At 38.7% G+C, this 27978-nt stretch overlaps 1 protein-coding gene and 1 long non-coding RNA gene across 2 annotated transcripts; both read left to right on the top strand.

The window, feature by feature from the left end:
* Positions 1–5758: 5758 nt before the first annotated feature.
* Positions 5759–15741, top strand: LOC145777381 (sodium/hydrogen exchanger 9B1-like). The gene is made up of 14 exons (XM_082588749.1): positions 5759–5791; positions 6620–6820; positions 7949–8399; positions 10355–10528; positions 10640–10782; positions 10937–11064; positions 11184–11320; positions 12462–12704; positions 13043–13164; positions 13725–13865; positions 14209–14305; positions 14713–14861; positions 15087–15161; positions 15439–15741. The coding sequence occupies exons 1-14, from the start codon at positions 5759–5761 to the stop codon at positions 15739–15741; spliced, it is 2397 nt and encodes a 798-aa protein (XP_082444875.1).
* A 4673-nt stretch (positions 15742–20414) lies between these two features.
* Positions 20415–27978, top strand: LOC145777308 (uncharacterized). Its single transcript, XR_014290325.1, has 3 exons — positions 20415–20466; positions 22880–22992; positions 26133–27978. It is a non-coding gene; the product is annotated as an uncharacterized LOC145777308 (long non-coding RNA).

The following is a 27978-nucleotide window of genomic DNA, read 5'->3' as shown; positions in this document are numbered from 1 at the left end:
GATGCAAATGAAACAATATAAGATGCAGTATTTTGAAGTAATGCAAAAATGGTCATAAATCAAGTCTGGTTTTAAACTTTTGGCCACAACTATATGTACCTTGTGACGTCACAGCGAACAGCATCACAGCTTGATGCGCGCGAGACCTCGCAAACGGGTATCAAACAAAAGCGGCCTTAGCGAGACGAGGGCAACAAAATTTGGATTTTTTTTTTGTTAAAACGCATGTTGTACACAATGACATCACGCTGAAACAAAAAACTCGCAAAAAGTTAATTTGGGTTTCCCCGCCCTTTAACGCGTGAATTTATACATTTAATCGAGCCCCCTTGAACTCACCGGGCCCCGGTGCAATGCACCGGTTGTCCCCCCCTCTTGTGGGCCCTGCCGGTAACCTCTTGAATATTCGATGGTTCAAAGCACAAGCTCTGATAAAACTAACGATTTTCACACTACCAGACAAAATTTCTTTCACATTTGTTGAGAGAGTTTTCGATGCTAATGCATGGCGATGTAAAAAGCAATGAGTAACGATGACCTGAGGAAAATCATCAGTGTTGTTTGAACTTAATCCTTTTTCTTTTGAAAAATTTATTCCATTTTTGAAATTATACACTAAGATTTCCATTGGATCTTTATGGACCCCCTAAAACTAGTCCGCCGACCCCAAGGGGTCCGCGGACCCTCGAGCCCAGTTTAAGAACCCCTGATATTGTGTGGTTATCGCAACAGTAACCTTGGTATTTGCTGATGTCAGTTCTTCAAAGGTTTAGTTTATCCGCGCTTTTGAAAGTTGACCGCAAGATTTTTATTCTCCAGGTCCGTTGTTTCGTTCGTGTTCTTTCTTTTGTTTTTCTTTTCGTTTGCGTTCGTAATGTGTTTTTTCATTCCGTTTTTCATACTACTCTAACGATCTAACGTTTTTGGCGTGTTCTACTGTACCGTACATTTTCATTCAGTTTTAAATGTGTTATTTTGTTTATGTTGTATTTTGGCCCTCGGGTTAATTGCAAGTGTTCACTTGGCCCTCAGAGCAAAGTGAGTTTGAGATCCAATGTCTATAGTCACCAGCACAACAGGAGCTGGCAACTAAATCAGTTTGGTGAAAGTTATCTAGTTTCAAAGAGAGTAACTGATGCTTTGAAGCAAATAATCAAACGCAGCAATGTGGATTGTAAACGTAGCAAAACGAAGAAACCCTGTCATGTGCGGTGTGCGTGTTTAAAATATTGTGCTCATGCACATAAAATCATAAAATAGGTAATAGAAGTGTGTTGCCATTGCAAATTCGGAAACATGCAGATTCAAAGTTATCACAAAATTTTCTAAACAAACATATCTTTTAATATCTTACCATGCTCAACAGCTCTGCAAACAAAATTAATTCCGCAATAAAACCTTGGCAGCTCAAACATCGGCGAGTGCTACTCAACAGCGCCACCTAAGAAGCAGATTTCTCACCACCTAGTGGAATGCAGCTTTGGCTGAGACCTTTCTAGACGTATCCCGGATGTTATTGCTCTAATCTAAACTAGAGAGAAATGTTTAAAAGAATTGAAATGTCATAGATTTTGAATAATGGAGTTTTATAAAATTTGAAAAGACTGTAAGAAATTGTTTGAAGAGAAAACTTTGCTTTGCTTTACACCAGTGGTTCTCAACGGGGGCGGTACCGCCCCCCAAGAGGCGTTTTGACTTTGCAGGGGGGCGGTATGATTACCTCTGATTAAGGGAGGCGTTTTGATTATTAAAGGGCTTTCTGGTTTAATCTATCTACCGTCGTCCAGCGTTACGATTTCGTCAAAGAGCTCGTATCTTCGTGATAGCATTTCCTACCTCATACCTGGTGGAAAAGGGATTCAGCTGTGTTGTTCTGCTACGTATCAAACAGCGAAACCCACTTGACATAAGTTATCCATAAAAGGTGATCTTCGAATGTTTCTCACAGGCTTTACACAGGATGTGAAGAAACTGACACATTCTCACCAAGCTCAAGGTTCACATTGACTACCAGTAGGCCTATACTGTTTTCACGCTCGCAAATATATAGGCTATTTGCTTTTCATCAAATATAGTTAGGCTACTATTCTCTAAAACCCTTGCAGCCTGTTTCACCCTAAAAGGGGGGTCATCAAAAGGTCCTTATTTTAATAGAAATATAATTCTATGTGAATAAGGACCTTCTGATGACCCCCCTTTTAGGGTAAAACAGGCTGTAAGGGTGTTAGAGACTGGTCACTAGCCTATATTTGATGTAATTTGCTCTGCTTGGCATTGAGCACTTTTTGTAGTATATATTCGCTTTTCGTAATTAATCGTTTTTGTTGGGGGGCGGTAAAGTTTTGCCAGTTCATGAAGGGGGCGTTGGGCCAAAAAAAGTTGAGAAACACTGCTTTACACGAAAGCGCTTTCATATTGTTGTTTTTTCTGCAACAGTAACCTACACTACCTGAGTAATTTTCAGATGTAGATATTTTTAAATAATAAAACATGTTTTTTCAAGCAGTAGGACGAATAAGATTACTGTAAACATTTTAAAGTAAAATCAATTTGCATAAGATACTTACTTGTTGACAAAAAACATCATGACCAAAATCACGTGACCAGGTTTTCCACCACCTACCATGTACAGTGAAGGTTCTGTGTCATTCCAAAAAAGATCCAGAATTGTAAAATATAATGAATACTATTCCATTGCTCTCTAATTCAATGGATTGTTTATGAGTTGTTGGTTGAAAGAAAGGGGCGAGTGGAAGCACCCGAATATGTTTAGGTTTCATAATTGACTAATTATGACTCTGACTTGCAAGCAGCCAAGTGCCTGGGAACTTCATGATTCATCATTCAGCTGCTTGAAAGCATAACAGTGAGAAAAAGTTCTGAGAACTGTAAAAGATACAAGTTGGAAGTTTTATTGATCAAACTACTTGTTGGTTGGCGGTGTTAGGCTTGTGACAAAATGGAAATACCGACTAAGTACACAAACTGAATCAAGACTAAGCAGAATCAAAGTCAGTTACGCGCGGTGCTGTGTAGGCCTACCCGCCAGTGGTGCGCACTTGAAAAGATTTGCCTGTGATGGTTGCAAAAGTGATTGCGTAAGGGAAAATTAATTAACTGAATTGTAAATTTTCAAATAATTTCAAAACTTGCAAAATGATCAAAACGAAATTTTGTTGTCGGAAAACATTTTGAAAAATTTTGCGCAGCGTGAATTAGACATAACTCAAATTCAAAATATAGCAAGACAGCGCAAACAAATCTTTCTAGTCTAGGCTTTATAGTAAAACACTGTATAGTGGCCATTTCGATTTGTGCGCATGACTACGCGCATGCGCAAAAGTGTACCCGCAATACCGCTACATTTTCTACACTGAAAAAATAGAGAGTAGGCTACCACATAACATTGATGGGTCCAAGGGTATTGTAAAGCTTTTACTATGCAAGTATGGCTTCGTTAGTAGGCTACATATCATTCTTCTCAAAGTAGAACTTTGAGCCTTTATCTGTGGTTAGGAAAGATGTGTAGTTACTGATGAAGCCACACTAATATGGCGAAAGCTCTACAATGCACTTGAATTCATCAATTTAATGTTGTCCGGTTCTTTAAAAGAGACTCTACTGCTTCTACTTTTGTACCCTCTATTTCTTTGATTAGTATTTAACGCAGTTTTAGGGAGCATTTTAGTGATCGCTTGTTCAATTGTTGTACATGGCATTGGAAAGCCACTCACCAAATTCAAGACTAATCGACGTTGGTTTTACCTTCCGACTTCTGAACTCAAAATTGACACTTGACGCCATATCATGAGATTAAAATGAACAAATGATACTGCGTCATCTGCGCTATCGGCACAATGCCAGTCTGCACGCGTTTGTTCACTGTGTGCCGCAATAATATCTGCTGCTGTAAATTCCTGTAAAAATATTTGAGTTATCTCTTTCCGTTCTTTTGTTTCAGGTTATTTGTGGGATAGCCCACAGTCAGTGGGGTATGGGGGCACACATTTCTAGTATCTAGATATCTCTGATGGGGGGAAAGGGAGGCATTGATCGTTGCCTCCCGTTTTTAAAGAAAAGTTTTAGTAGTTTAACAAAGTAAAGTACGTCATTCATTATAATTGGATAACCATGTCAAAGCAAACAACATTATTGTTACAAACTAAATTGCTCAATGGACCCCCCTGCGTACACCACTGCCTACGGTTGTTGGCTGTTGTCAGAATATTGTTGCTTTGTGTGGCATTTTTTGTAATGCAGTGTTGTCAGTTTGTCACTCACACTCTTACAAGTTTTAATAAAATGTAATGGAGTTTTGGCACTTCTAAAGTAAAATAATATTATATTAAATACAGCTAGTCTATTATTCAACTAAAAGTTTAACCCCCTGTTTCATCCTTTTTGGAATCATCAAAATGTTTTTATTCAAACATAAAATTTCAATACTAGAAATACTATCACTTTAGAAGGAATAACATCAACACTACAAGAAAGTTATCAATGCCAAGTTATCAATATTAATCAAGAGACATTTGTACATGACATTTGGTCTGCATAACACTTCTGTATGCTTGCAGTTGTTGAAACATCTGAACAGCAAGGAAGAAAGAGGTGATGTTAAGAAATGTCATTTTTACTAATTCAAACCAACTCCAGGTTTCCATGTGCTCGGATAAAGATGAAGCAGTGACTAAAGACTCTGTTAGTAAAATTAGGAAGCTAAAAGATCAGTTGGTCACATTTCAAAAACTGAAGATACAGAGGTAATAAAAATGACATGTGACATGCCTTCCAAGAATATCATGAAAGTAATATTTCCAAAGCTGAATTTTCACGCAACGAATTACTGTCATATGATTGATTGGAACACAGCACTAGAAGATGAGCTCATTATAATGCAAAATTTTACCTGGACGTTTATTTTACCATCAGCAAAAATGCTCTAAGCGATCATAGCAAAATTCAAAAAAAATTTCCATCATTACTTCCTAACGCATTGCGCATTCATTTGGATCATCATTACTTCCTAACGCATTGCGCATTCATTTGGATCGTCATTACTTCCTAACGCATTGCGCATTCATTTGGATCATTGGTAAGTTCAAAGAAATATTTTCAATTGGAAGCTTTAGTTTAGAACATTGTCATTGTCATGATGCGCGAAACCAATGTAAAGCAATAAACCATCTTGTTTATTGTTGCTTTTACTTTTATTTTCATCAAATGAACGTTGCCACTAGTGCCAGAAATAAACATCGTAAATATGACCATATCCACCTAAAAAAATCATTTCGAAACTTACACATGCTTTTGCACTTTCGATCAATCAATCAACTTTGTTCACCATCCAGCAGACACAGCGAAAACATCATCCATGACAAAGTTAATAATTAACAATTGCTCCTGAATGAAAAGAAGGAAGCGAAAAGACCACAAAGGGCCCTCAAGTCTGTCGCCATCTCAATTGGCCTAAGTGACAGAAGAATAGGTTAATAATAAAAAACAACGACGACACATAAAATAAATTAAGCTACTGTAAATAATTTAAACGTATGTGGAGAAAAATCCAACAGAGACATGCTAACACAATGTCAACAACACAATACTTTTGTGTGGTGAAGAGAATAAATATATTTTTGGAACCATTGTTTGGCGTTGATGTTTTTTAGAATGATGTTGCAAAATATATCTTGACAAAATTTATCATAGGAAAATTTAACATGACTAATCGGTTTATTGGCTAAGCGAATCTAATTCGATGTCATCCTTTGGAAATTCCTTCCGATATCAGGTGCGTAGTCAAACACCATGCGACGATGCTAAACTTGTTTTGATGCAACTCGATTTATCCTGGCGACATTTCATTGGATATTTCATTGTTTACGGTAAAAGGGTGACTTCCTTCAAGTTGGCCACAACACGATAGAACAATAGTTGACACAATTACCACTTTGATTTATCAGGCACTTCTTGTCAACATATTCTCAGTATAAATTAAATAGCCTACAGTATGTGGGGCACAATCAGGCAGTCACTAATCCTCAGAAGACAGATAGTAAGAGTTCTTTAAAGTTTATAAATATGCAAATTGCGCATATTTGTTTGAAAGTTCAACCAATTAGGAATCAATAATGTTACATTGTTAAACATAACTAGTTCTTTTCAACTGAATAAATTAATTTTTGTTTTGAATATTGTTCAGCACAAACAATAAATAAACCATCTGATCATTGACTTCTTCATCATCATCTTCACTTTAACCTATTTGTCGGAATTAATGAAACGCATTGTTTCATGTAAAATCTTCCCATATACGAATTATCGGACCTTTGCAGCTGCCTCAGCAACTTGTAGACTGTACACAGAATTTGAAAAGAAAGTTTAGCTATTACGTCAGCACAAAGACAACAATTCAGGATATTCTGACGGAAAATTAAAAAGTAAGTCGTGGTATCTCCTAGGGGTGGTGCATCAGAAGTCATCCATCATTGTGCAAAAAGATAAGTAGCGACTGGACCAAGCGATAGCTAGGTGTGAAAAGGCTGATGCCTCCATGAATTTAAATTTTGTTTTTTTTAAAGTTTGTTTCTTTTCAGTTATACTTTGATTCTTTATTCAGATGTCTTCAAACACTTCTGTATCCTCATCACTCTCCGAGTTCACATCTGAGATCTCAATTGAGGATGGTGATCCAATGACGACAGGAAATAACAGAACAAGCAAAGGAACCTCCTTATCAACTACTTCTCTTCCTTCTGAAGGCAACAATAAACAGAAGAAGATTTGGAGGCAAAAGTACTGGCCTCCGAGAGGGTGGATGGTAAAATGGCTTACATGGTGTAAGTACCACTTGAAGCATTAAAGGCTGCAACTCTAAGCTTAATATTTAAACTAACTAAAACAATTACATACACCAATTATATACGATCCTAGACAGGCGTTTATGAAACATCCAGAGAGTCTTGTGCAATTTGCTTGATTTCCTTGCTTCAAGTGTAGACAGGGTTGCCATGCCGTCCTTATTTCTAAGAAATATCCTTATTGTCGACTTGCGTCTTTATTTTGTCTTATTTTCAACAATTACAGAACTTCGATCGTTTTCCTCTGGTATCCGGTGTTGCATAATATTCTAAAATTAGTCTAATTAGTTTTCTTTAGTCATCAGATTCTTCAACGCCAAAGTTGCAGTGGGAGTGCGTCTTCTTGACCTGCGATCGATGCCAGGCGAGACCTCGGCACAGATCACGAACTTTATTTTCTCCTCTATTCAAGAGAATGGCCTAGACATGAAACAGCTGTCATCCTTTTGTGCCGATAATGCACCAGTGAATTTTGGTAGATCACAGCATATAGTGGAAAAAACGTCTTCTCTCGTCTCAAAGAGCAAACATTGCATCTGTTCCCAATCGGCTGCCCTGCTCATATTTTGCATGATGCAGCAGAGAAGGGATCAGAGCGCCTCACACTTGACATAGAAACAATCGTATTGAAGATTGGTAGCCACTTCAAAAGCCAAACTGGTGGAACGATGAGGCTCAAGCATTTCTGTGAGGAGCTTGATAGCAACTACTCGACTCTACCAACACACACGCCGACTCGATAAACCACACTTAATGCTGTACTCGAGCGAATGATCGATCTCTGGGAACCACTCAAAGCGCATTTTCTTTCGTTGAAACATCCACTAAGAATATTGGAGAATTTCTTTAAATAAGAAGAGTCACTGATCATCGTATCATTCCTCCACAGCGCTCTCTTGCTCTTCAATAAACCACTGTTACTCCTGCAAAAGTCAACTGCATTGTTTCCAGAACTGGCAGAGATAATTGAATCTTTCAAAATCAAAATATTGCAACGCCAGTGTTCAGGATTTTTCGGAGCAACAACAGACGAACTACTAAGAATAGCCGATGAAGAGCATCCTAAGGTTCTCAAAGCGAGCTTCTAGGAGTTCTACACCATTACTTTGGAATATATCAACAAGTGGTATCGACTTGAGAAGCATTCAATGCACATCAACTGGACCCTGCTGAAAGATCAAGCAATTGAGTACGAGGAAGTCAAGGGGTTGGCGAAGCAAGTTGATCCACTAATAGCAATGAAAGATGAGCTGTTCGATGAGGTATCGGCTGTTAACGCTTTGCTCAAGAAGATTCCAGATGATGTGTTCAGCAAGGATGAACCTGAGGTCAAGTGGATGAAGATCTTTACCGGAAACAACTCTTTTCGACTGCTCTACAAGCTGGTTAGCATCATTTTCTCCCTTCCGGTCAGCAATGCGTTTCTGAAAAGAGTGTTCTCTCTTCTTTCGGCGCAGTGGACCAAGGAAAAGAACAGACTTAGTGAAATGACAGTCAAATGCCAGCTACAAGTAAAGATAAAAATATACCTGAGCTGCCGTGAGATCCATGAAACAATTTCTAATAACAAGGAGTTGCTGAAGCAGATTGTTTCTGGCAAAAAGTATAGAATGTGATATGACACGGCTCGTATAAATACAAAGTGATGTCCAAAAACGTTTTTTTAAATGCTAACCTAATTTTTCGGTTGTCCTTATTTTTGAGTCAATGTCGATGGCAACCCTGATATAGAATATACCGCATTAAGAAAAGGAGTCGACAGACAAAAACTTTTCTTCATCAACTATAACAGGGGTTCTTAACCTTTTTTGTCTCGTTTACCCCTTGCCGAATGAAAAAAGTAAAATTTACCCCCACCGTTTTGGTGACCCATTGTGATGTCATCGTGTCCAGTCAACCATGCGAAGAAATGCAAAACATCTTTTTTGTCTGGATTTACCTTGGCAAATATCAAAAACAAGCTGTTTATTTGCCGAAGACACGATTGTTCTAGACGGGGTCCTGTGAAAAATAATGTCTACTCAGATGTCCTAAATAGCCTAACTATGATAAAAGCACACAAGAATGTTTACGTTTTTTTCTTTTATTAATCTTGAAATTGAACCAGGTCTTGGTCTTGAAATTGAACCAGAGGTTATTAATCACTGCCACGCAATTTCAACAGTCAATCAGTGAGACGTTTGTGCTTGCTTTCCACAAACAATTTTGGAGATTCTTGGAACAGTCGTTGAAAGAGCTACTCACATGCCGTCTTTGAGAACTAAGAGACATCGACGTTTTGTTTTAATAAGTTAGTCAACAATGAAGAGAACTCTGCTTCACACAGATAAGTAGTTGGAAAAGGTAACTTCAAATGCACGCTTAGTCAGCATAGGAAACTCTCCGACTAATCCACACCAAAACTTGGAAAAGTCACCATTGCACGATAAGAATTTGGAAAAAAGCGTTGTTGAACATTGAAGATCAATCAATTCATCTTTGCCAAGATCATCGTGAGCAATACTTTCTAACTTGGCTTCGAAGGGATGAGTTATCCAAATAGCAGTACTGTTAAAACTTTCACCTTTGAAGTAACCGCCAAAGTTGTTTTTAAGGCGGCAAGGTGCTGGCATATTTCGACTTCGAGGTCAGAAATCTTGATGCGACTTCTACTGACTTTCCAATTATCAAATGTTGGAAAATTTGCGTAAATTCCTTTTTGACTCCTACTCCACAGATCTAGGCTAATTTTGTCTGAAAGCCCTGAATTTTATCATGTACATCTATGATGGTAACACTTTTTCCTTACATTTGCATATTGAGCTGGTTCAAACTTGAAAAAACGTCTGTCAAATAAGCCAATGCACCAATAAATTTGTTGTCGCCAAAGTGCTTACTCAACGGGGATTTGCGTCTCGACGAAAAATCTCGATTTCACCATGTAGCCTAGTTTGAAAACTCGAGACAAAACAAGACCCCTAGAGAGCCACCGAACTTCGGTGTGATAAAAGAGAACAGAGTGTTTTGATCCCATCTGATCACAAACCGCTTTGAGTTGCAATTAGCATAGTTGTAAAGTTGCAATCCACTTTGTAGTCGAAGTCCTAATTAGGTTGTGTACAGTAAAAATGCAGCACACATGCGCTATGCTGCTGAAATGAAACTGGTCTACTTGCATGGAGACAAAAGAAAAAAACAAAAACTTACATTAAGCATAAATTTGAATCAAAATCAAGTGCAACACTACCAGTATTTTAATAACTGAAAATATGAAGTTTGTTTTATTTTATTTTTCAGTAAATTTACCCCCGGTTAAGAACCCCATAAGTAGAACAAGACACTGGAGTACAGAAACATGATTTGCCAAATTTGATGATAAACAGAGATGTTTGGAGAAACTACGTTTATGGTGTCCGGGTGCGCCCGAATGGATGATGATGATGAAGAATAAAATTAATGTTAGACACAACATTTTTAAACATAGAAAGATCTCATCACAATCTAATTGTTTTCAGTCTTTGTCCTTGCCGCTGTTTATGGTTCCTTATGGTCAGTGTTTCCAGAAGCCATGGAGCCAAAGCATAGTATGTTTAGCTTGGTCCTCACTATTCTCTTGTGCATAGCTGCAGAACAACTTGTTGTGAAGATTCCGACCCCAAAAGGTTTTCCACCTTTACCTCCACTGCTCGGTAAGTTTTTTTAAATCTTGATAACGCACGTTTTTTATTTCAAAAAATAAAAAACAATGCAAAAGGTGATATCGTTATACGACATTTCACAATTCAATCCAATATTTTCAGCTTCACTGTTGATGGGCTTGGCATTGAGGAATATTCCAGTAATCAATATCGCTGTTGATATCGATGAGAACGCGAATAGTATCCTCCGCAATGTGGCGCTAACGGTCATTCTCACACGAGCCGGTCTTGAAATTGAACCAGAGGTGAGTTCACTTAATTAATCGGAAAGTTTGTTGCAAGTATGCAACCCACAATCCTGTGATACACGTCATCAGCTCGATGTGGGGAGTATGATAAAATTAATCACGTGATGTCATCTACGTCATAAAAGTGTCATAACGCAACATTTTGACGCAGGCGATCAAGCAAATGAAACGAGCAGTTGTTAGCCTCGCTTTTGTGCCTTCCTTGGTTGAAACTGCCGTCATTGGTATCCTTGGCCACTACATTCTCGATTTCCCGTACACTTGGGCGTTTATGACCGGGTGAGGAAATGTTTTGTCTCTGCCATGTAACATAATATTCTTGATTAGTTTCAACGAAATGAATGCCATTTACTTTTTATTTTACACTGATATTCTAGACAATTATATTTTTTTTACAGTTTCATGATCTCTGCAGCTTCTTCAGCAGTGATTGTTCCTTCACTGATAATTCTTCAGGACACTGGTTTCGGTCTTGATAAAGGCATACCTTCTTTAGTTATGGCCGCATCGAGTATCGAAGACATACTTGCCATTGGTAAGATTTCGCTATTACTCTGTCCAGTGTTGTGTTAACTTCTTTGTAAGACTGGGGCCACAATACCTTTGGGCTCCCTATCCCCAAGAATACTTATGAGAAGAGTGTGTATTACCACTGCACCGATATGGAAAGTGTTTTACCTCAATAAACTTCCTGGCCAGTTTACAAAACAACACAAATGTAAGTAATACCAAACTCAGCTAAGACACCCTAAAACAACCCTAATTGACTGCCAGATATTACAGGGGCACAACCATTAGCACGAAGCTACCGATTCTACTTACCAACGCCATACCATATGCGCTTGCTAACATTACTATCACATGCTATCGTTCCATTCAAATCAATAGTTTACTGCAAGTGACCTTATACACAAAACAATTTACGAAAAAAGCATTGGCTGAACCACACTCCATGAAAGACTAAAGCAGTAGGACACGGTAAACACGTGGTTACTGAAACGTAAAAAGTTTCAGCAGCCACATGATTTTTAAGTTTTGTTTTCTCGGATTCTGCCAGTTAGAATCTGAGAAAACAAAATGATGTTATGCGTGTGCCCAGTGTTGCGTTAAACCTATTGTGGGCCCTGAGGCCACAACAACTTTGGGCTCCCTATCCGCAAGAAGACTTATGAGAAGAGTGTGTATTTCCACTGATATGGTAAGGTGGTTCACTTCCATAGACTTCCTGGGATAGTTGCAGGGAAATCTAAATTTTCAGGGATGCAAAAAAATCCCTGCCCAAATATAATCATGCGAGCCCAAAGACTTTTGCGGCAAGTCATACTCTGCCTTAAACGTTTGCACCTTTTACCAGTAGTCCAATACATAGATACGCCTTTGGTCGGAATGAAAGTCTAAAGCAGTAAGGGAATCAGATTGTTACTGAAACGCAATTAGGTGTATTTTCTGTGGCTCTCATAAGACGGTGGGATCAGAAGCCGGGCCCCCTTTCCTCTCTTTTGACACAGCACTGACTTTGTCCGGGATTGTTCATGACGAGCAATTAAAAATTTTGAAAAAAAAATTATCTTTAATTATTTTAGTTGTTTAATTAGATTTTATGTTTCCACAGCTGGGCTTACTGTGTTCCTTGTGTTTCCACAGCTGGGTTTACTGTGTTCCTTGTGTTTCCACAGCTGGGTTTACTGTGTTCCTTGGAATCATATTTCCCACAGAAACGGAAGATGACGTCATGGATGCAATTGATAAAATGCTTGGTTTTGACACAACTGAGTCTCTTAATGGAACGGTTACAATGGCCCACAACTTTCTCAATATTAACCCAACAATGGTGTATCCAGGAAACTACACGAACACAGAGATAAACTCGACCACAACACAATTGCTAAACAATACAATTTCTCAAACACAAAACAATGGTAAGCAAGTTATAACTTTAATTGATTTTATGGTTAAACTTCAATTGCTTCAAACCATCAAAACAGTAAACGAACGTTTTGCTGTTTCTGTAAAAAATAAAATAAAGTTTATTAGATTAGGCCAGCACTGCTAGGTCACAATTGTGATAAACAGCCAGAATGATAGAGCTTGTCCAACCGGTGACAGTCACGTGAAGAATCTTGAGCATTTCCAATTCAATGTTCCTGTCAACGGATGTTAAACAGTTTGTTGTGATCCACTTTAGCTAAAACTTATGAATAGGTCCACGTTACTTGCAACGAGACCTCACAACTTATTGATTGTTGTTTCACAATAGACTCGAGTACAATTGGTCGAAGCATTGTGTTCGCCCTCATCCAGATCATCATCGGTTTAGTGTCCGGTTTGGTTTTGGGATTGTTCATTTCCTATATTCCACACCGCAACATGAAATACAAGGTATATCTTCAAAAATAAAGCTCAGTTGAATTTGATATGTAATTACTTTTTCGAAACGTAGAACAGGAAATCCAGGTGGGATTTAAAACAATTGCTTCCAGTTTCCCATTCAGTTAGATCCGTTGAGAATGACGTCTGCTAAACTGTTGAAACTTTTAACATAATACATTTAAACTGAACATAAACTATAAACTAATATAGTTCATGTTTAGTTTAAATGCATTATGTTAAATGCCGTGTGGTTGCTTGGTTTTATCCGTCTATGGTTTAAGAAAGTCACCTCTTTACCAAAATTGTATTGTAAAAACTTTATCAACATTAGAAGTAAACAAGGCGAGATATATTCCTTCAATATAACACTATAATACTTACGATAAAACTTTCATACCTGGAATCACTCGGTAGACTTGATGAGCGATTTCTTCCAACTGTGTTTTTTTGTAAGTAACATTGCAACAAATAACAATAGAGAAAGTAAGAGTTCAGATTCCAGAGGATGTCTTTTATCATAAGTATATTGGATGTGGTGTCAAACTTACCTGCAACATGTTCTGGCTTAGAACTTTTGTCGCGGCGCTTTGCTTCTATTGATAGCCATCCTCTTCGTGTTTGGATCCACTGTTTTGGGAGTCTCTGCCGTTGGACCTCTTTGTGCTCTCACAATGACCTTCACTGCCTCCCTGCATTGGAAGGAGGAAGTGGTAAGCTGGAGTGACTTAATTGTTGGCGGCATAAATTATTCAATCGAATGTCGCATTGCGTTGAACAAATGTAAAAATATTTAGTGCACAGAAGATCTGGTTTTGGCTCACATGCGGTTTTTCTGTTAAATTACATAACATGGATGACGCCAGTTGATTCTTAGCAGCAAGAAATCAGTGATTCTTTAATGATTGTGAAATCACAATGAGATCACAGTTCAAACCACCCGACAAAATCTTCTGCATAGTTGCTTTGTGTTGTTGATATATCTTAAGATATATATCCCACCATGGCCTTTTGCACTTGCTGAGATATTTACATTGATTTTTGTTTTTATTTAAGAAACCGTTGGCCGAGGTCTGGCATTACATGTGGGTCATACTTCAACCCATTCTGTTTGGACTCACAGGAGCTCTCGTTGATGTCACAATAATAGATGGTATAAGCATTATGACGTTGCATGTTACAATATTTCGCAGAGCACCACCACAGTGTTAGGTTGTTCGTGAAAAGAATCAGATGTATCGACGTTTCAAAGAATTTCTAATTAGATTCGTGGTTTTGCTGTAAAATTTTGAGAACACTGAGAATATAATTTGAAACCTGAAACAATAATGCGTCAATCGTTTGAAACAAGGTTAAGTGAGACTAACTTGAAGTTATTGTCTAAATAAATGGTTTTATTGTTGGAATATTTAATAGGCTTCCTTTGCAGAATGAACTAACCCTTAACTTGATGTCTATGCAAAGTGTAAGAATTTTCGAGTTTGAATTGTTTGAAGCTTGAATTTGGCAACACTTCCATCAGAAAGTGACGTTTCAAGTTGCAACGTCATTTGTTTTCAGCGACCACAGTGGGCCTCGGGCTTGCCACTCTTTTCGTCGCTCTGATCTTCAGGTCGATTGCCAGCGGATTGGTGACGTTTGGCCTCAACTACAACCTCAAGGAGAAGTTATTCGTCGCCATTTCCTGGCTACCCAAGGGGACCGTCCAGGTGAATTTACTTGTTATTAATGATTTATTCCTTACTTCATTACTATCGGTATTCTTGGTGTATGGTTTTAGAACCTTTCCACGTTTATTTCATCTTTTCTCGTAATTTTATGCTCTTGATAATAGCAAACTGTTTCAATTCATTTTGCTACACTGGTTTTTCTTTTGTTAAAACAAATGTTGCATTCAAAATCGAAATACCACTTATTAATACAAATTACTTTAGGCGGCTTTTGGGTCAGTTGCATTGGAGAAAGCGAAAAAAATGAACCAACTAACGGAAATCCAATATGGCGAACAGGTTGACCAATCAATTCCCTTATTGAAAACATAAGTGCTAGTTTCATTCATGTGTTTTATTCTAAACCAAACAAACACTTGCAAGCTTAAAAATTGCTCAGTTGAAGTTACTTCAAATATCATAAATATTAAAATATTTCCTGAGAGTTTCTCGCCTGGGCATACAACTGGGGTAGTAACTGATATAAACAGCAAATTGATTTGATTATAAATGAAACAAGCTTCTGCACAAATGATGATTTGTAATGTAACGAATGTTCATCAAAACTTACTTTCAGATGCTCATTCTGGCGGTGTTGATCACTCTCATCTCTGCTCCAATCGGTGGGTTTGGTATTAACCTGACTGGTCCAAGACTGCTCAGCCGGCCATCCCAGCAAACACCAAACTCTAGCGACAATGAGGCTTACGTCGGAACCGAGATCGAATCTTGCCACGGCAGCAGCGGATACAACAGCGAAAGCATCCGAAGCTCTTTGGATGGGAGTAGTTCATCTAGTTTCGAGTTAAAAAGTAGGGATTTGTTTGAAGCTCAACAGGACATCCCATCCTGCGATGGCAATAAAATTACAAAACTTTAAATGTGGCTGCAACGTTTCCAAGGCTTCACCAAACATATTGTGTTTCTATCACCTTATTGGATCTGCCATACCAACACCAGGCCTGTTGGTGTCGATTGTTTTTGCAGCTAGTGAACAAGTCTACTCTTGCATACCGTTCTATGTAGATGTAAACGTGCTGGAATATTGCCAATATAGTTTATTTTCTAATGTAGCCGAGGTGAATATACCTTGCTTAGCCAATTTGAAAACGTTGAACACTGATTGGGGTTTGTCGTTGGGTCTTCCTGATCAGAACAATTGCACAAATTTGTATTGAATGACTGAGCTAGAGAAGTTTTAATATGTTTAAATATATTGATGCTGAGGCGTTTTGTATGTTAGGTTCATTTACTCTTTTTAAGAGCGTTTTTGTGTCACTTTATTTTTATATTTCAATCGTTTTGGTAGCCTATATGTGTCGCTATTATTATCAAAAATAAATTGAATTTTCACAATTTCCCCTTTCATTCCTTTTCTACAACTTTTCCATATTTTGCAACAACAAAAAACGTTGCTTCGCTCGCTCACCGGATTTCAATAACATACCCGACATTATATGGGTAGGCTGGGTAGACCACTACCATTGCTTATCCAAACTTTGCAGGTTTCTGCAATGCTTCTGCGAAATTGGACAAGAAAGTTTTGATGATCAGCTAGGGTGACTAACTGACTATAGCTTGATGTCAGTTTTACATTGCTTCTACAAGTAACATCTACGATTAAACTTAAAGATACTTGCTCATCTGAACAAAGGATTTTTACAATCAATCATTGGAAGACTTTTATTTGAGCCCAATCGCAGAATTGACACGTTAAAACAGTGAAAAAATATATTTTTGAGGAAGTATTTTTGATTTTAACTCAATGTTCACCTACCGAATAAACCGCCATTAAAAACTGCTTGGTGATCTACGAAATGGTTCAAACCGTTTGCAAATATCGAGTTTAAATTAATTGGTTAACGTCTAGCATCAACCAAAAAGCTTAAACAAAAGTTACAACTTCAGCATCCTTGTAATAAGCATTCACCAACTTCTCATGTTCAATTATTGGAACATATTTGCTTGACTGCAACTGAGCATGGAAGTGGATAGTTGCTGGAGTGTTGATGTGTTTGTGCAGCCACACCTGCGTTCTTGTGTTGTTTCAAGTAATCGTACACGTGGTGTGTGCATGTCATGCTCAGTGATTGGTCCTTTTTTCTACGTGACATTAATTGAGCAAAAATATAAGTGCTCATGTTGGCACCAAACAATTTACTTTAGTTTCGATGAAGAGTTGAAGTTAAACGATATTCTAGGAGGTTAGACTTGTCAGTGGAGAGCATTGATGAGGAGAAGTGATTGGTCAAATGTGGAGTGGCCAGTGGTCCAAAGATGGATGTAATCACTTTATTTGGTCATTGCAAACATTTGGATGCGCCATACAATGCTGCTCTAGCTATGATGTTGTTGTGTAAGTTAACTGTCAGACAGAGTTGTGGAAGATATGAAATTAATGCGATTGGATTTTTTGCAATGCCTGGTCTTTCATGTGGGAGCGATGCAAACCCGAATGCGTGCAATCTTTTTTGTATTATCCCATGAACATGTCATTCAAAAATAAAGTTCAATGATTGACTTGAGGTTTTTTTTTGTGCAGTACCCAGGTTGAAAATTACGCTTGCCAAAGATACACTGGGAAAATCTGGAGTGAACATTGTTAAGGCATTGAGAAAATTTCCAGTTCAACGGATCGGAGTCGTGATCTGTTTATGACATCACCGTCACACAATAGTTACTTGAAACTAAGAATCACCTTGCCAGTAAATAACTGGCGTGCCTTCCCCATTGTCGAAAACAGTTTGAAGATTTTTGATCGATTTTCTGAGGTTCTAATCAAGTGGGTAAGGTATGGGAACAAAAGGAAAATACCGTGAGAGAAAGACGGCTTAAGCACCCAGTTTAAAGTTGCAAAAATGAAAAACGATTGACAAGTATTGCACAAATTCATGACGTTGTCACAACTTACAGTGGTCCATGTCGAAACGTCGTTCTTTAGAACGAGACCAGTCAAGCGCAAGCAAAGGTCGCACCTTTCGTGGTTTGCAAAAACACAAAACATTTATTTCCATCACAGGTCCCAACGACGCTGAGCCTTTTTTTATATTCCCGCCGGTGAATGATGACATCTTTCGGTTACGGGAAACTCACATATATTTCTAATTAAATTATTGTTCCATTTACTCAGCTGACAGCACAACCATAACGACCGGTTCTGCAAGTTATAAACTCACTATTTTATTGTTTTCACCTTCTTCATCCACTCCTGACCATATGCTGCAGCATTGCTTGATTTCTGCTACGACACCTAAACAAGTGATCCTAATGAACTAAAGATGCATCGGGAAGGCATCATGCCCCCTCCTAATTCCACTAGTGGGCCACTATGTTTAGTGATAGTTAAACAACAATGCCGACAATGCAGCAGCGGATCTTGAAAACAGTTGGGGAAGGACCAAAGTTTGAACAAAGCAAAAATTATAAGATAAATGGACAATGCAAAACTTAACTTCCGCAAAAGAAAAGTTGGAAAAAGAGTTTGGTTGGTTAGCTTTGAATCTTTATCCTCGAACTGACAAAGCCTTGATAGGCTTCTCGGCAGCCGATTTGTAGCAAGAATTGACAGCGATAGACACGTGTTTCGCCCATGAGGCTGGGCTCATCAATATCGCACCGTATTCTTGCCACAAATGTATTCGACCGCCGCTTTACCAGTCAGTTTAACTCTTATCTTTGTTGAAAGAAAAGAGCCAACAAAACCAGCAGGCGCCAGGGCAGAGGACATTGTGAAGAAAGAGGCGTTCTTCCACAACACACCTTTCCACAACACTTCTTTCCACATGCACACCTTGTATGTCACCAAATTTATCAAATTATAATTGGATTTGGGTAGAAGGTTTGGTTAAAACTTTGAGTTAGCATACCAATTAAAAAAAAATTAGGACCACAGAAGGATTTTAATAGTTTATTTTTTGAAAGTTTGTATAGGCTACGTGGAAGTGTGGTGTAACCTTTTACCAGGCTAGAATTTAAAAATCTATCTGAGGTGTCCCTTCTTTGCCTATACTATAGCATTTTCATGGCACATTTAACTTAATGATCTATCTCGATTAATACCGAAAAGTATCAATTTAATCGTTAACTAAGTAGGCTGTTTGAGTGAGCAGTGTTTGCTCGCTTTGTTGAGTTTTTTTGGGAACACCAAACTCCTTTAATCCACTTTTCAAACTATGCATGCTTGATATATCGCCAGTTAGTTGAATGAAATAAGGTTGGACTAACAAAGCGAGCAAGAAAATTTTGCAAAACTTGAAATAAAAAATTACTTATTAAATGTTACATGTAAAATTACCAGCCGAAACAAGTTACACAAACTAACTGTATGTGGTCCCCTAGATGGAGATGGACCCAAGCCGGGGTTGGGAAGCAGTAACTGGGGCCTTGCATGATTGAAGTTATTGAATATCGACCTTTTGCAACATGTTTTTTTAAACAGCCAAAAAACACAAACCTGACTAAAATGAGTGGGCCTCTAATCAGCTACCTCTTCCCCGGCCGAGAGGTAGGAGGGCAGTTAACTCGGCCATGGTCACACATGCTTTAACTTTATTGTTTATTTAACTTCATTGTTTTAACTTTATGGCATTTCTTAAGATATTTTCCAGACAAAGGTGTTCTGTAAACAAACAAGATTAAAAGCATCGAACACAAGAATACTATGATCCAATCCAATGACCCACCATATTAACCAAAGCTCAGTGATAGTCATGTTCTATTTGAATGCTGCTGTTAATCTGAGCACGCTGGTCGCTTGAACGCAGTTCGTCATGTTGTGATGGTTGCATTGGATGCTTGGTTGGCAAAACATACAACGTGCCCCTCTTAGGGCGCTGTTAAGTGGCTGCCTTTGCGCCCTTCACCGTCCTTTCAGCTACGTCATTGATAACATTTCTAACTCATGCCAAACCAGCTCAGAGGCCAAGTGGTTATCGTCGTTGGTAGTGCAGGATCGATTCCAGGTCGGGTCATTCAGGAAACGATAAAAATGGTACTGAGTGTGTTCTTTCTTGCATAACGCAGTGTGAATAAGTCAGGTAATAATGAATAATATGATGACGTCTTAAACCTGATAAAAATTGAAGTTGAGCCCTGTCGCTGAAAGACCTTAGCACTTAGCAGTGGTGGAGCGAAAAAAATTAAACCATAACATTATTATTATCCTTGCACAATCAAATAGCTCATTTGAAAGCACAAAAAAGATCAACTGGTACCAGAAGAGCAAATTTGTAGCTTTTTTCATTGCCGCAATGTCAGCAGACGTTGTTTCAGTGTAAATAAGAAGTAATTTGCTCAGTAACGTGATAGGAACGGTCCCACGCTTCACTAGAAACTGAAAATGAATGGCCAAAAAATTGACGTAAAACAACAGCGAGAATCTGCGTTATTGCAGCTGAATGCTTGAGTAGCTTTGTGGTTATTACAACGAAGTGCAACGTTGATTTTGCATCTATTCACCAACGTGATTCACTTCGAAATAATTTTCCGCTTGGGCGCCAGAGTATAAGATCGGGATAGTTATAGAGCGGCCTGGGTCATGACATCGCAGTTTCAGAAAAGGTCCGATTGGAACCGAATCAACAGCTGGAGGTCAACAAGACTCTTGGTGAGCGATTTAGTTTGCACTTTTTGTTGATTTGATTCCATAAGCGGCAATAGAGCGAAAACCAACGGCGTTTTATCAAAACAGTGAAACAAGAAGTCACGTAGATTCTACATCCGACATTCAAATCTCATCATGCGCAGTGGGCAGGCAGACATGTGGGCTGATTGTGGCTGCCACACACGTTTCAGAAATACTTTGCAATTGCCCCCAAGAAACATTTAAAATATGTTTTTCAACTTGATGTAGCATTGGTTCAACGTTTGTATAGAGCAGAATGCTGTGGTCAGAACAGAGGAACGACAGCGTTAATTTCTTGCCAGATTGTCAAATGTGCAGAGGCCGGTTATTTGGTTGGGAGGGAATAGATGAGATAGCCAAACACAATACAATTATAAGAAGCCTACTTTGCCTTCCCAGTTTGTCTTGACTTCTTTTATTGGTGTGCCTCGGCTTCTCATGTACGCCTGCCTTTAGATGACATCTACTCCATCAAAGACTCTCACTCCTCCCCCAAGCACCGCCCACTACGTGTCGTTGTCACTTCTTGGCGGCACCAGTTATACATTTGGAACACCAGCTCAGTGGCCGAGTGGTTTCGCCTTCGGCTCTGGTGCTGTTAGATTTGAGATCGATTCCAGGTCGGGTCAAACCGAAGACTTTAAAAACGGTACCGATTGTGTTCTATCCTGTAGTCTATAGCGCAGTGAGAATGAGTCGGGTAATAATGTGATAACATCGTAAACCTGAAATAAATTAAAAATGAGCCTTGTCGCTAAAAGACCTTAGCTGTTGTAGAGCGACGATAAATAAAACCATAACATTATTATTATTACATTTGGAATCACAGCACCAGAGCCTGGTTTAGTTGTTTTTGTGAATGTTTCCTTAAGCTCATGCTTTCTCGCCATGACACGGTTGGAAGTGGAAGCTTCTTTAAATCATGGATTTTAAAATCAAGAAAAGTAGGAGTGGCAGTTTCAAAGGTTTCAACAAGGCTCAATAAATTTTATCCCAGGAAAAAAAAGTAAGCGAGCTCCTACAACAGATTATCTCACCCTCAATTTTATTTTGTTGTTGTGCTGTATTAATAAAAATAACACTGGATCAATGAGCTTTTTGACAAATTCGTTGCAGTACGTCGCACGAATATACTTCGATAATTATCGTGGTACAGTGTCGAAGACAACTAAAAGATAGACCTAAGTAAAAAAGTGGCAGCAAACAATCAATCGTTAAAGTATATTTCAATTCAACCAATCAACCTAAAATGGTCGTAAAAACTTGTATCGCTATCCGGTGTTGGAATGACAACCTATGCATTGTTCTTGCATTCAACATTCCCAACTCATCATGGTTTAGTTAGGAATGCAAAAACTTAAGGGAGCTTGCATTGGTTTGGTTGGCTTACAGAGCCTTCGTTGTGTGGCGCCGTGAATCCCGCCTGAGCAATCATGCGATACCGTTCATGTTTTCTTGAAAGCGACAGTGGAACACCTGATTGTTGACATCACAATCTGTGCAAGGTTTTGAATGGGAGCTTTTGTGGAAATCCGGTCTTTTGTAAGCAACCAATAGCTGTATCTTATCTTTCTGACGTCAATTGACCGTTGCAAGACAGCAGGCAGATCACTAGGTCTTCAATCGAGGCTTGAAGTTTGGCGTGCGAAGGTTAAAAAGGCTGCTTGACCCGATACAAGGCAAAGCGATACACACCTGATGGCTTGAATGTGACCAGCCTAGCGGGACGTAATTAAATCCGCCAACTATTGTCAGGGCTCAGGAGAGGGTGTATCTGATGACATCACATGAACCGAATTGCATCACTGAATCAGAACGGTGAAATTTTCACATACCAGTTCTGATGAATAGAAACGACAAACGATATTGTTAATCAAGAGCTTGCTGTACTGTTACAAGTTAAAGTTTAGCCCGATTGAGCATAGAATCTTAGCATGTAGCATGAGAAGACACATTCTTTGGAGATATGGACGTGAGGACTTTTTTTAAGAAAAGTTTGTTTCAAATGGTTTTATTTTAATTTAGTGTCCCCTAATTTCCCCAACAACAGCCTCTTGAAACAATTAGGCCTAATCTTAAAATAAACTCGTCACAATCAAGTGACGTCAAATAGTTAAAAAAATTGTCAATGCCAATAGTTTAGTTTAGAACGCTTGTTGATTGTAAAGCAACAATGTTAGTTGCCCAGCTTCCGCGTTGCATAAAAAATAAAACAAGTCTAATTTAAAGTTTGGTATTTAACTTTTTTGTTTTTTATGACTTGACTAGATTGTGTTTTCACACACTGCCGTTCACACGCAACTGGGCTCAAGTGAAATATTTGTTGGATTGAAATTGCTCAACGCTTTGCAGAAGGAAGAGAAATAATAACGGGATCCCAATGATTTGTTTTCAGATATCCAATAAGCTCATTGCTAAATTGCCATAGTTTGTTTGCCAAGGAATTTCCATTGTACAACTACCCTCATCTGATGAAACTTGCAATGAAAAGTTAGCACCAGCAAACACGTGAGTAGGTTTGACAACGGAGATGTAATTTCTACAATTGAATCATTGAATGTCTGTTGCCAACAGAGAACGTAAAACAGAAAAATGTACTGTCAAATGTGACACTGGCAATCTAGACAGAAAAGTGATGTTGTTAGACACATAAATCAACAACTGCAAATGGGTAACAGATTATAAATTTTGTTTCATTCTAAGGATTTATAAAATTAAACAAACAAACTAAAAGAGGAAAATTTATAAGAGCACAACAGAGAAATAAACTAGAATTTACATACGTTTTCGGCTCTACAACATGTTAGCCGATTTATATAGCATCTTAACAATTGAAATACTTATAGCTAGATGGGCTTCCATGAATTGAAATAAGAAATGCAAAAGAATGAACTAACATGGCAAAAGAGATAAGTCACATCACAAGACGATTTAATTGAAAACATTGAGCAGAAAAGAGGTACCTCCGGCAAACAACTTATTGTTTGGGGATAGCAAGATTTGATAAGCAAAACCTCGTGAACTTTAAAGTCGAGATCGAGTTCCGTTTTATGTAAGCTACAGTAGTCATCATCGTCATCATCCATTTTGCTTCAAAGATGCCTGGTCTTCATCCCGGAACATCAAGGTCGACCAGTTGTCTGCAGCGACTCCTCCATCTCTATTGTTAGCATCTTCAATTTTAATTTTCTTTTTATCAAGTCATCTTTCACAGTGTCATCTCAAATTTTCTTTGGTTTTCCTTTTCTTCATTTTTTATGTCACTACTTTATTACAGTAGCCTATACACAGTAGCCTATGTGTAAATTAATTGTGTGTACAGTGTGCTTGACAATGGTTAACATGTTGTATAGACGAAGACTTTCCGACTTATTTATTTAATTATATTAAATGCTAAGTCGTTGCTTGGTTTCATCTGCGTGTGGTTCAATAAAGTTTCTTCTCTTACCCAATTTATAGCACAACAGAGATTCATTTACAAAGTGGCAAAATTGGCGACACTCAGACATCACAGGAACAAACTTACTGCCGTAACGTCACAAGCAAGTGTCACAATTTCAATTTATTCACAAAAGTGCTAGTTGCATGTTGGGGCAGGAAGGTGAAGGTTGCTTGCATATATTGTACCGGGTTGGTTCGAGGTGTAGTTCTTGTAGTTGTTAGATGTAAACGGGGATCCCACGAAATGATGACAGAAATGATTGTAGCATCGCAATGGTGATGTGAACATGACAATGATAGGTCTGATGCCGGATAGATTAGAGTTTTAGATTTCTGTGAAGAACGAACGGCCTTGAGTAACCTCAAGTTCATAGCCATGTGAACAAACGTTCTATAGATGAAGCAGTTTTCGTGCACATATTTTGTGATGAGGTGGTTAACACTGCATTGGAGCTTGCGGAATCGATTGCTAAGGCAATGTACATTAGATTGAATGTAGGCTATAGTAACAGCGGTGACAACAGTGTCAATGGTGGTAGTCTAGGCTGTGAAATGTTAAAAACTAATCAAAAAATAGCGAATGTATTTGCCTTGCAGGTCGCAAATCGACAAAAGATTTTACGCAATCTTGATGGTTTTTGACGTTACTTGCAGCATTAAAACCATTATGAATCGTAAAGGGTTCTTTACACATGATTGAGTTTGTTCAATCCGAGAGCGCTTGCAGCTTCAACTCCAGTTTAGAGCAGGGGTCACCAAACTTTTTTCTCTGAGGGCCGCATTGCTGCGAGATCAGCAGCTGCGGGCCGGATGCAAATCCACTATCACTTGAGAAAAGATATACAACTATTTAGAATCTCCATTGACTTGAATTGAACACAATAAATAACAAAGTCAGAGGTGGAATAGCAAAGTTGTGATGAAAATTGAAAGGTTGCTGGAAAAGTAATCCCCTGCTGTGATACACTACAGGGCATCGTGCTCTTGAAAAAACATTACATCTTTCCAAATTTGGCCTAGGCTGTCCCCATTTGCGGTGGCCTAATGATAAACAGCAACGTCAGTCCTTTATAAACAGTTCGGTAACTTTTTTCCTTAACAGTTGTAGTGCAGCTGTTATTTCCGCAGCACGTGGCGGGCCGGATGAAATCAGTTCGCCTGCCGGTAACGGCCCGCGGGCCGTAGTTTGGTGACCCCTGGTTTAGAAGGTTGTCTTGATCCATAAACTGAACAAATAACCTTCAATCTGGCTGACATGACTCTCATTTTTCTGGAGTCAGGGCATGAAGATGAAGATGCAAAGGGCATATGAAGATGCAAAGGGCACATGAAGATGCAAAGGGCACATGAAGATGCAAAGGGCACATGAAAATGCAAAGGGCACATGAAGATGCAAAGGGTTCATGATAAGTCGCAAGTTTTGAAAGATTTTAAAAATTCCTTCTCAGGTTTTGGTGCAAAGATCTGTTGCTATTTCCTGTGGTCAAATCAAAGCGTCTTCTGACGAGGGGGCCGATGCATTCGGAAACGTAGGGTGGACTACAAAATGTTGACGTCCGTTCTGCCTTCCGAATCCATTGACTTTACTTCCATCTCCACATGCCAGCCATCCACTGAGCTCACTTTTCAGAAGTCAAACCGCTCAGAGCTTTCATTAATTAACCCTCTCAGCTGCGCTTGTGCAAAATAGAAGTTTTAAACTAATAGCTCAAGAAAGACAAATTATGGTCATGTAAGACATTTCTGGATTATCACATGGACCATGTGAGAATGGGTTTAGTAAAATATAAATTCGCCTGCGCAGTCTATTCATGCGCATCTAACAAGGTGTAGACGGAAACTTTGTGAAGAATTACACTTTATGTTAACTTTATTTTACACTTTAATTTTATTTAACTTTATTCTACACTTTATTTTAAAATTACAATTTATGTTTGTACGTGAAGCGCATACCCTGCGCATTCATGTGTGACCGCTACAAAAGAGGTCTAGAAAGCAGTGACATGGAAAATCTGCATAAACCAATTGACATCTTCAGCGCATATGAATAACAACACACAAAAATTGATTTTAATTTCATCACTTCAATGACTCATAATCATTATCCAAGTAATGTTTGGTCGTGATGCTTGTGAAAATCAAAGCAAAAGATAATGTGGCTTGTTAATGCTGCACTATGAAAGCTAACCCCACTACATTTTGCTCAGGTAGCCAGCAGCCCTCCGTCACCGCCCGGTCATGGTTGGTTGGGAAGCACTGGATGAAATCATTTCAGGTTGTGACGTCATCACTCCACCAAAACCTGGAGTCGTTGGTTTTGGTCTAATTTCTCTTCATATCGATTTTGTTCCTCATAGAGTGCAGTAAACTATAAGGAACTGCTTCGACATTAACCCGACTTTTTCGTTCGTTAATTTTTCAACAAAGCTCGCTCTTCGGATCAGAAATTTCTAAACAAGCACCCTTGCTTCGGATATTTGTTCCCAGTAGATTGAACATTGGACAATATGCGACTAGACTATCTTTTTTGCTTCAGTAATCGTTGTGATATTTTAGTGCCTTGTTTGACTACGGGACGTCCTTTTGTATAACTGAATAGTAATTCTGTTAAGATATTTCGCTTAGATATTTCATGGAGCTTTACTTAATGTAGGCCGATATAAATTCCTTATTGTAACGTCCCACGATGTCACAATGAGCAAATTTATTTTCTGTAGCTTTCTGAGAGTAATAAATGCGTAATTATTGTGATCACTGGGTAATACTTACCATTGCTATGCACTTGTGTTTATATTTCATAGGCTATAGCTGTAACCTAACCAGTAACCATGGCATTCATCTCGCGTTTCTTCAAACTGACTATTTGTTCCGAATTCATGTGTAATTGTTGATTTTTGCGAGTTGTTCCCTATGGTACCTCGCACTCATCGAGGAGACATAAGTTGATGGTTCCCCATCCGAAATATTCTATTGTCTGCTTTTTAATGATTGGTGAGACAAATCATAATTAATCTACTTTCGCGATATTCAACCCCAACTTCCAGGCGATTTTGACAAAAGTATCGAGAAGCAAATGCAGTAATGCCACAGATTAATAGGCGGCTAAAAATCTTGGAGGGTTTCTAAGAGGTTTTCATTTACGGTTGTTGTTGTGACAATCAAAAAAAGAAACAAATGGGACTTAAAGTTGTGTCTTGTCTGCCCCGTTAGCTCAGTGGCATCGACTTACCCGCCCGGCTCAAGATCAAGCGGCGCTGGTTCGACTCTCGAGGTGTGCGCTTGAGCAACGCATTTCAGGACTGCTCTCCATTCAGCGGCACCTAGTGAATGGAATAATTTCCCAGCAACAACATTTGAACAATCGGAAAACTTCCCTCTGTCAATCTCGGTAAACGACCCTGCGCCAAGAGCCTCTACAAGTATGCGAAACTACCAGGAATAGCCAATCAAGGCTTTGTCAGTCCGAGGATAAAGATTCAAAACCAAACCATAAAGCGTAATCTTGCTTGAAAAACATGTTTTCTGAGCAAGTTTCCTGGAAGTTGTGGTTGTCGGTTGTTGCGTATTGTTACAAACTTTTTCATTATTTTAATGAAGAAAAGCGACACATGAGCTTCCAACCTTTGTTTCACCCACATTGTGTAGACAAATTATGTCTACTCTTCAAGAAACCTATTAAGCTTTGTTTTATTTATTTTCTGCTTTTGATATAACCTATGACTGCTCCATTGCGCTTTTAGTGGCATTTCACAACTTGTAAATATCCTCTATGTTTCCAAAAACTACTTGAAGAATGTAAAATCTTTGTATGACTTTTGCACAGGATAAGCTATTTTCTAGTCTGGACAGCAGGCCTAAGTACCGGTTCAACAAACGGGGCTTTTTGTATCTTGGCTTATGCCGGTGGTTGAAGATTTAGATTAAGTGGACGGGAAGGCAAGGAAGCCAATCTTCGTGTCCACTTGCAGACATGCATTTAAGTGTCTTGCCAAAGACACGGCCACCTGCTCTCACCACTCGGCTATGCAGCAGACGACAAACAGGGCTGATTTG

This window comes from Aplidium turbinatum, chromosome 9 (genome assembly GCF_918807975.1).
Source record: "Aplidium turbinatum chromosome 9, kaAplTurb1.1, whole genome shotgun sequence".
In the NCBI taxonomy this organism is placed as follows: domain Eukaryota; kingdom Metazoa; phylum Chordata; class Ascidiacea; order Aplousobranchia; family Polyclinidae; genus Aplidium; species Aplidium turbinatum.
Note: the sequence above shows the minus strand (reverse complement) of the source record. Positions and strands in the feature narration are given on the sequence as shown.

Excerpts from the sequence above, each read along its gene's own strand:
- LOC145777381 (XM_082588749.1), top strand. The coding sequence starts at position 5,759 with ATGTCATCCTTTGGAAATTCCTTCCGATATCAG. Across the intron at positions 8,400-10,354 it reads AAAAATATACCTGAGCTGCC|TCTTTGTCCTTGCCGCTGTT; the intron begins GTGAGATCCATG and ends AATTGTTTTCAG. Across the intron at positions 13,165-13,724 it reads ACCGCAACATGAAATACAAG|AACTTTTGTCGCGGCGCTTT; the intron begins GTATATCTTCAA and ends GTTCTGGCTTAG.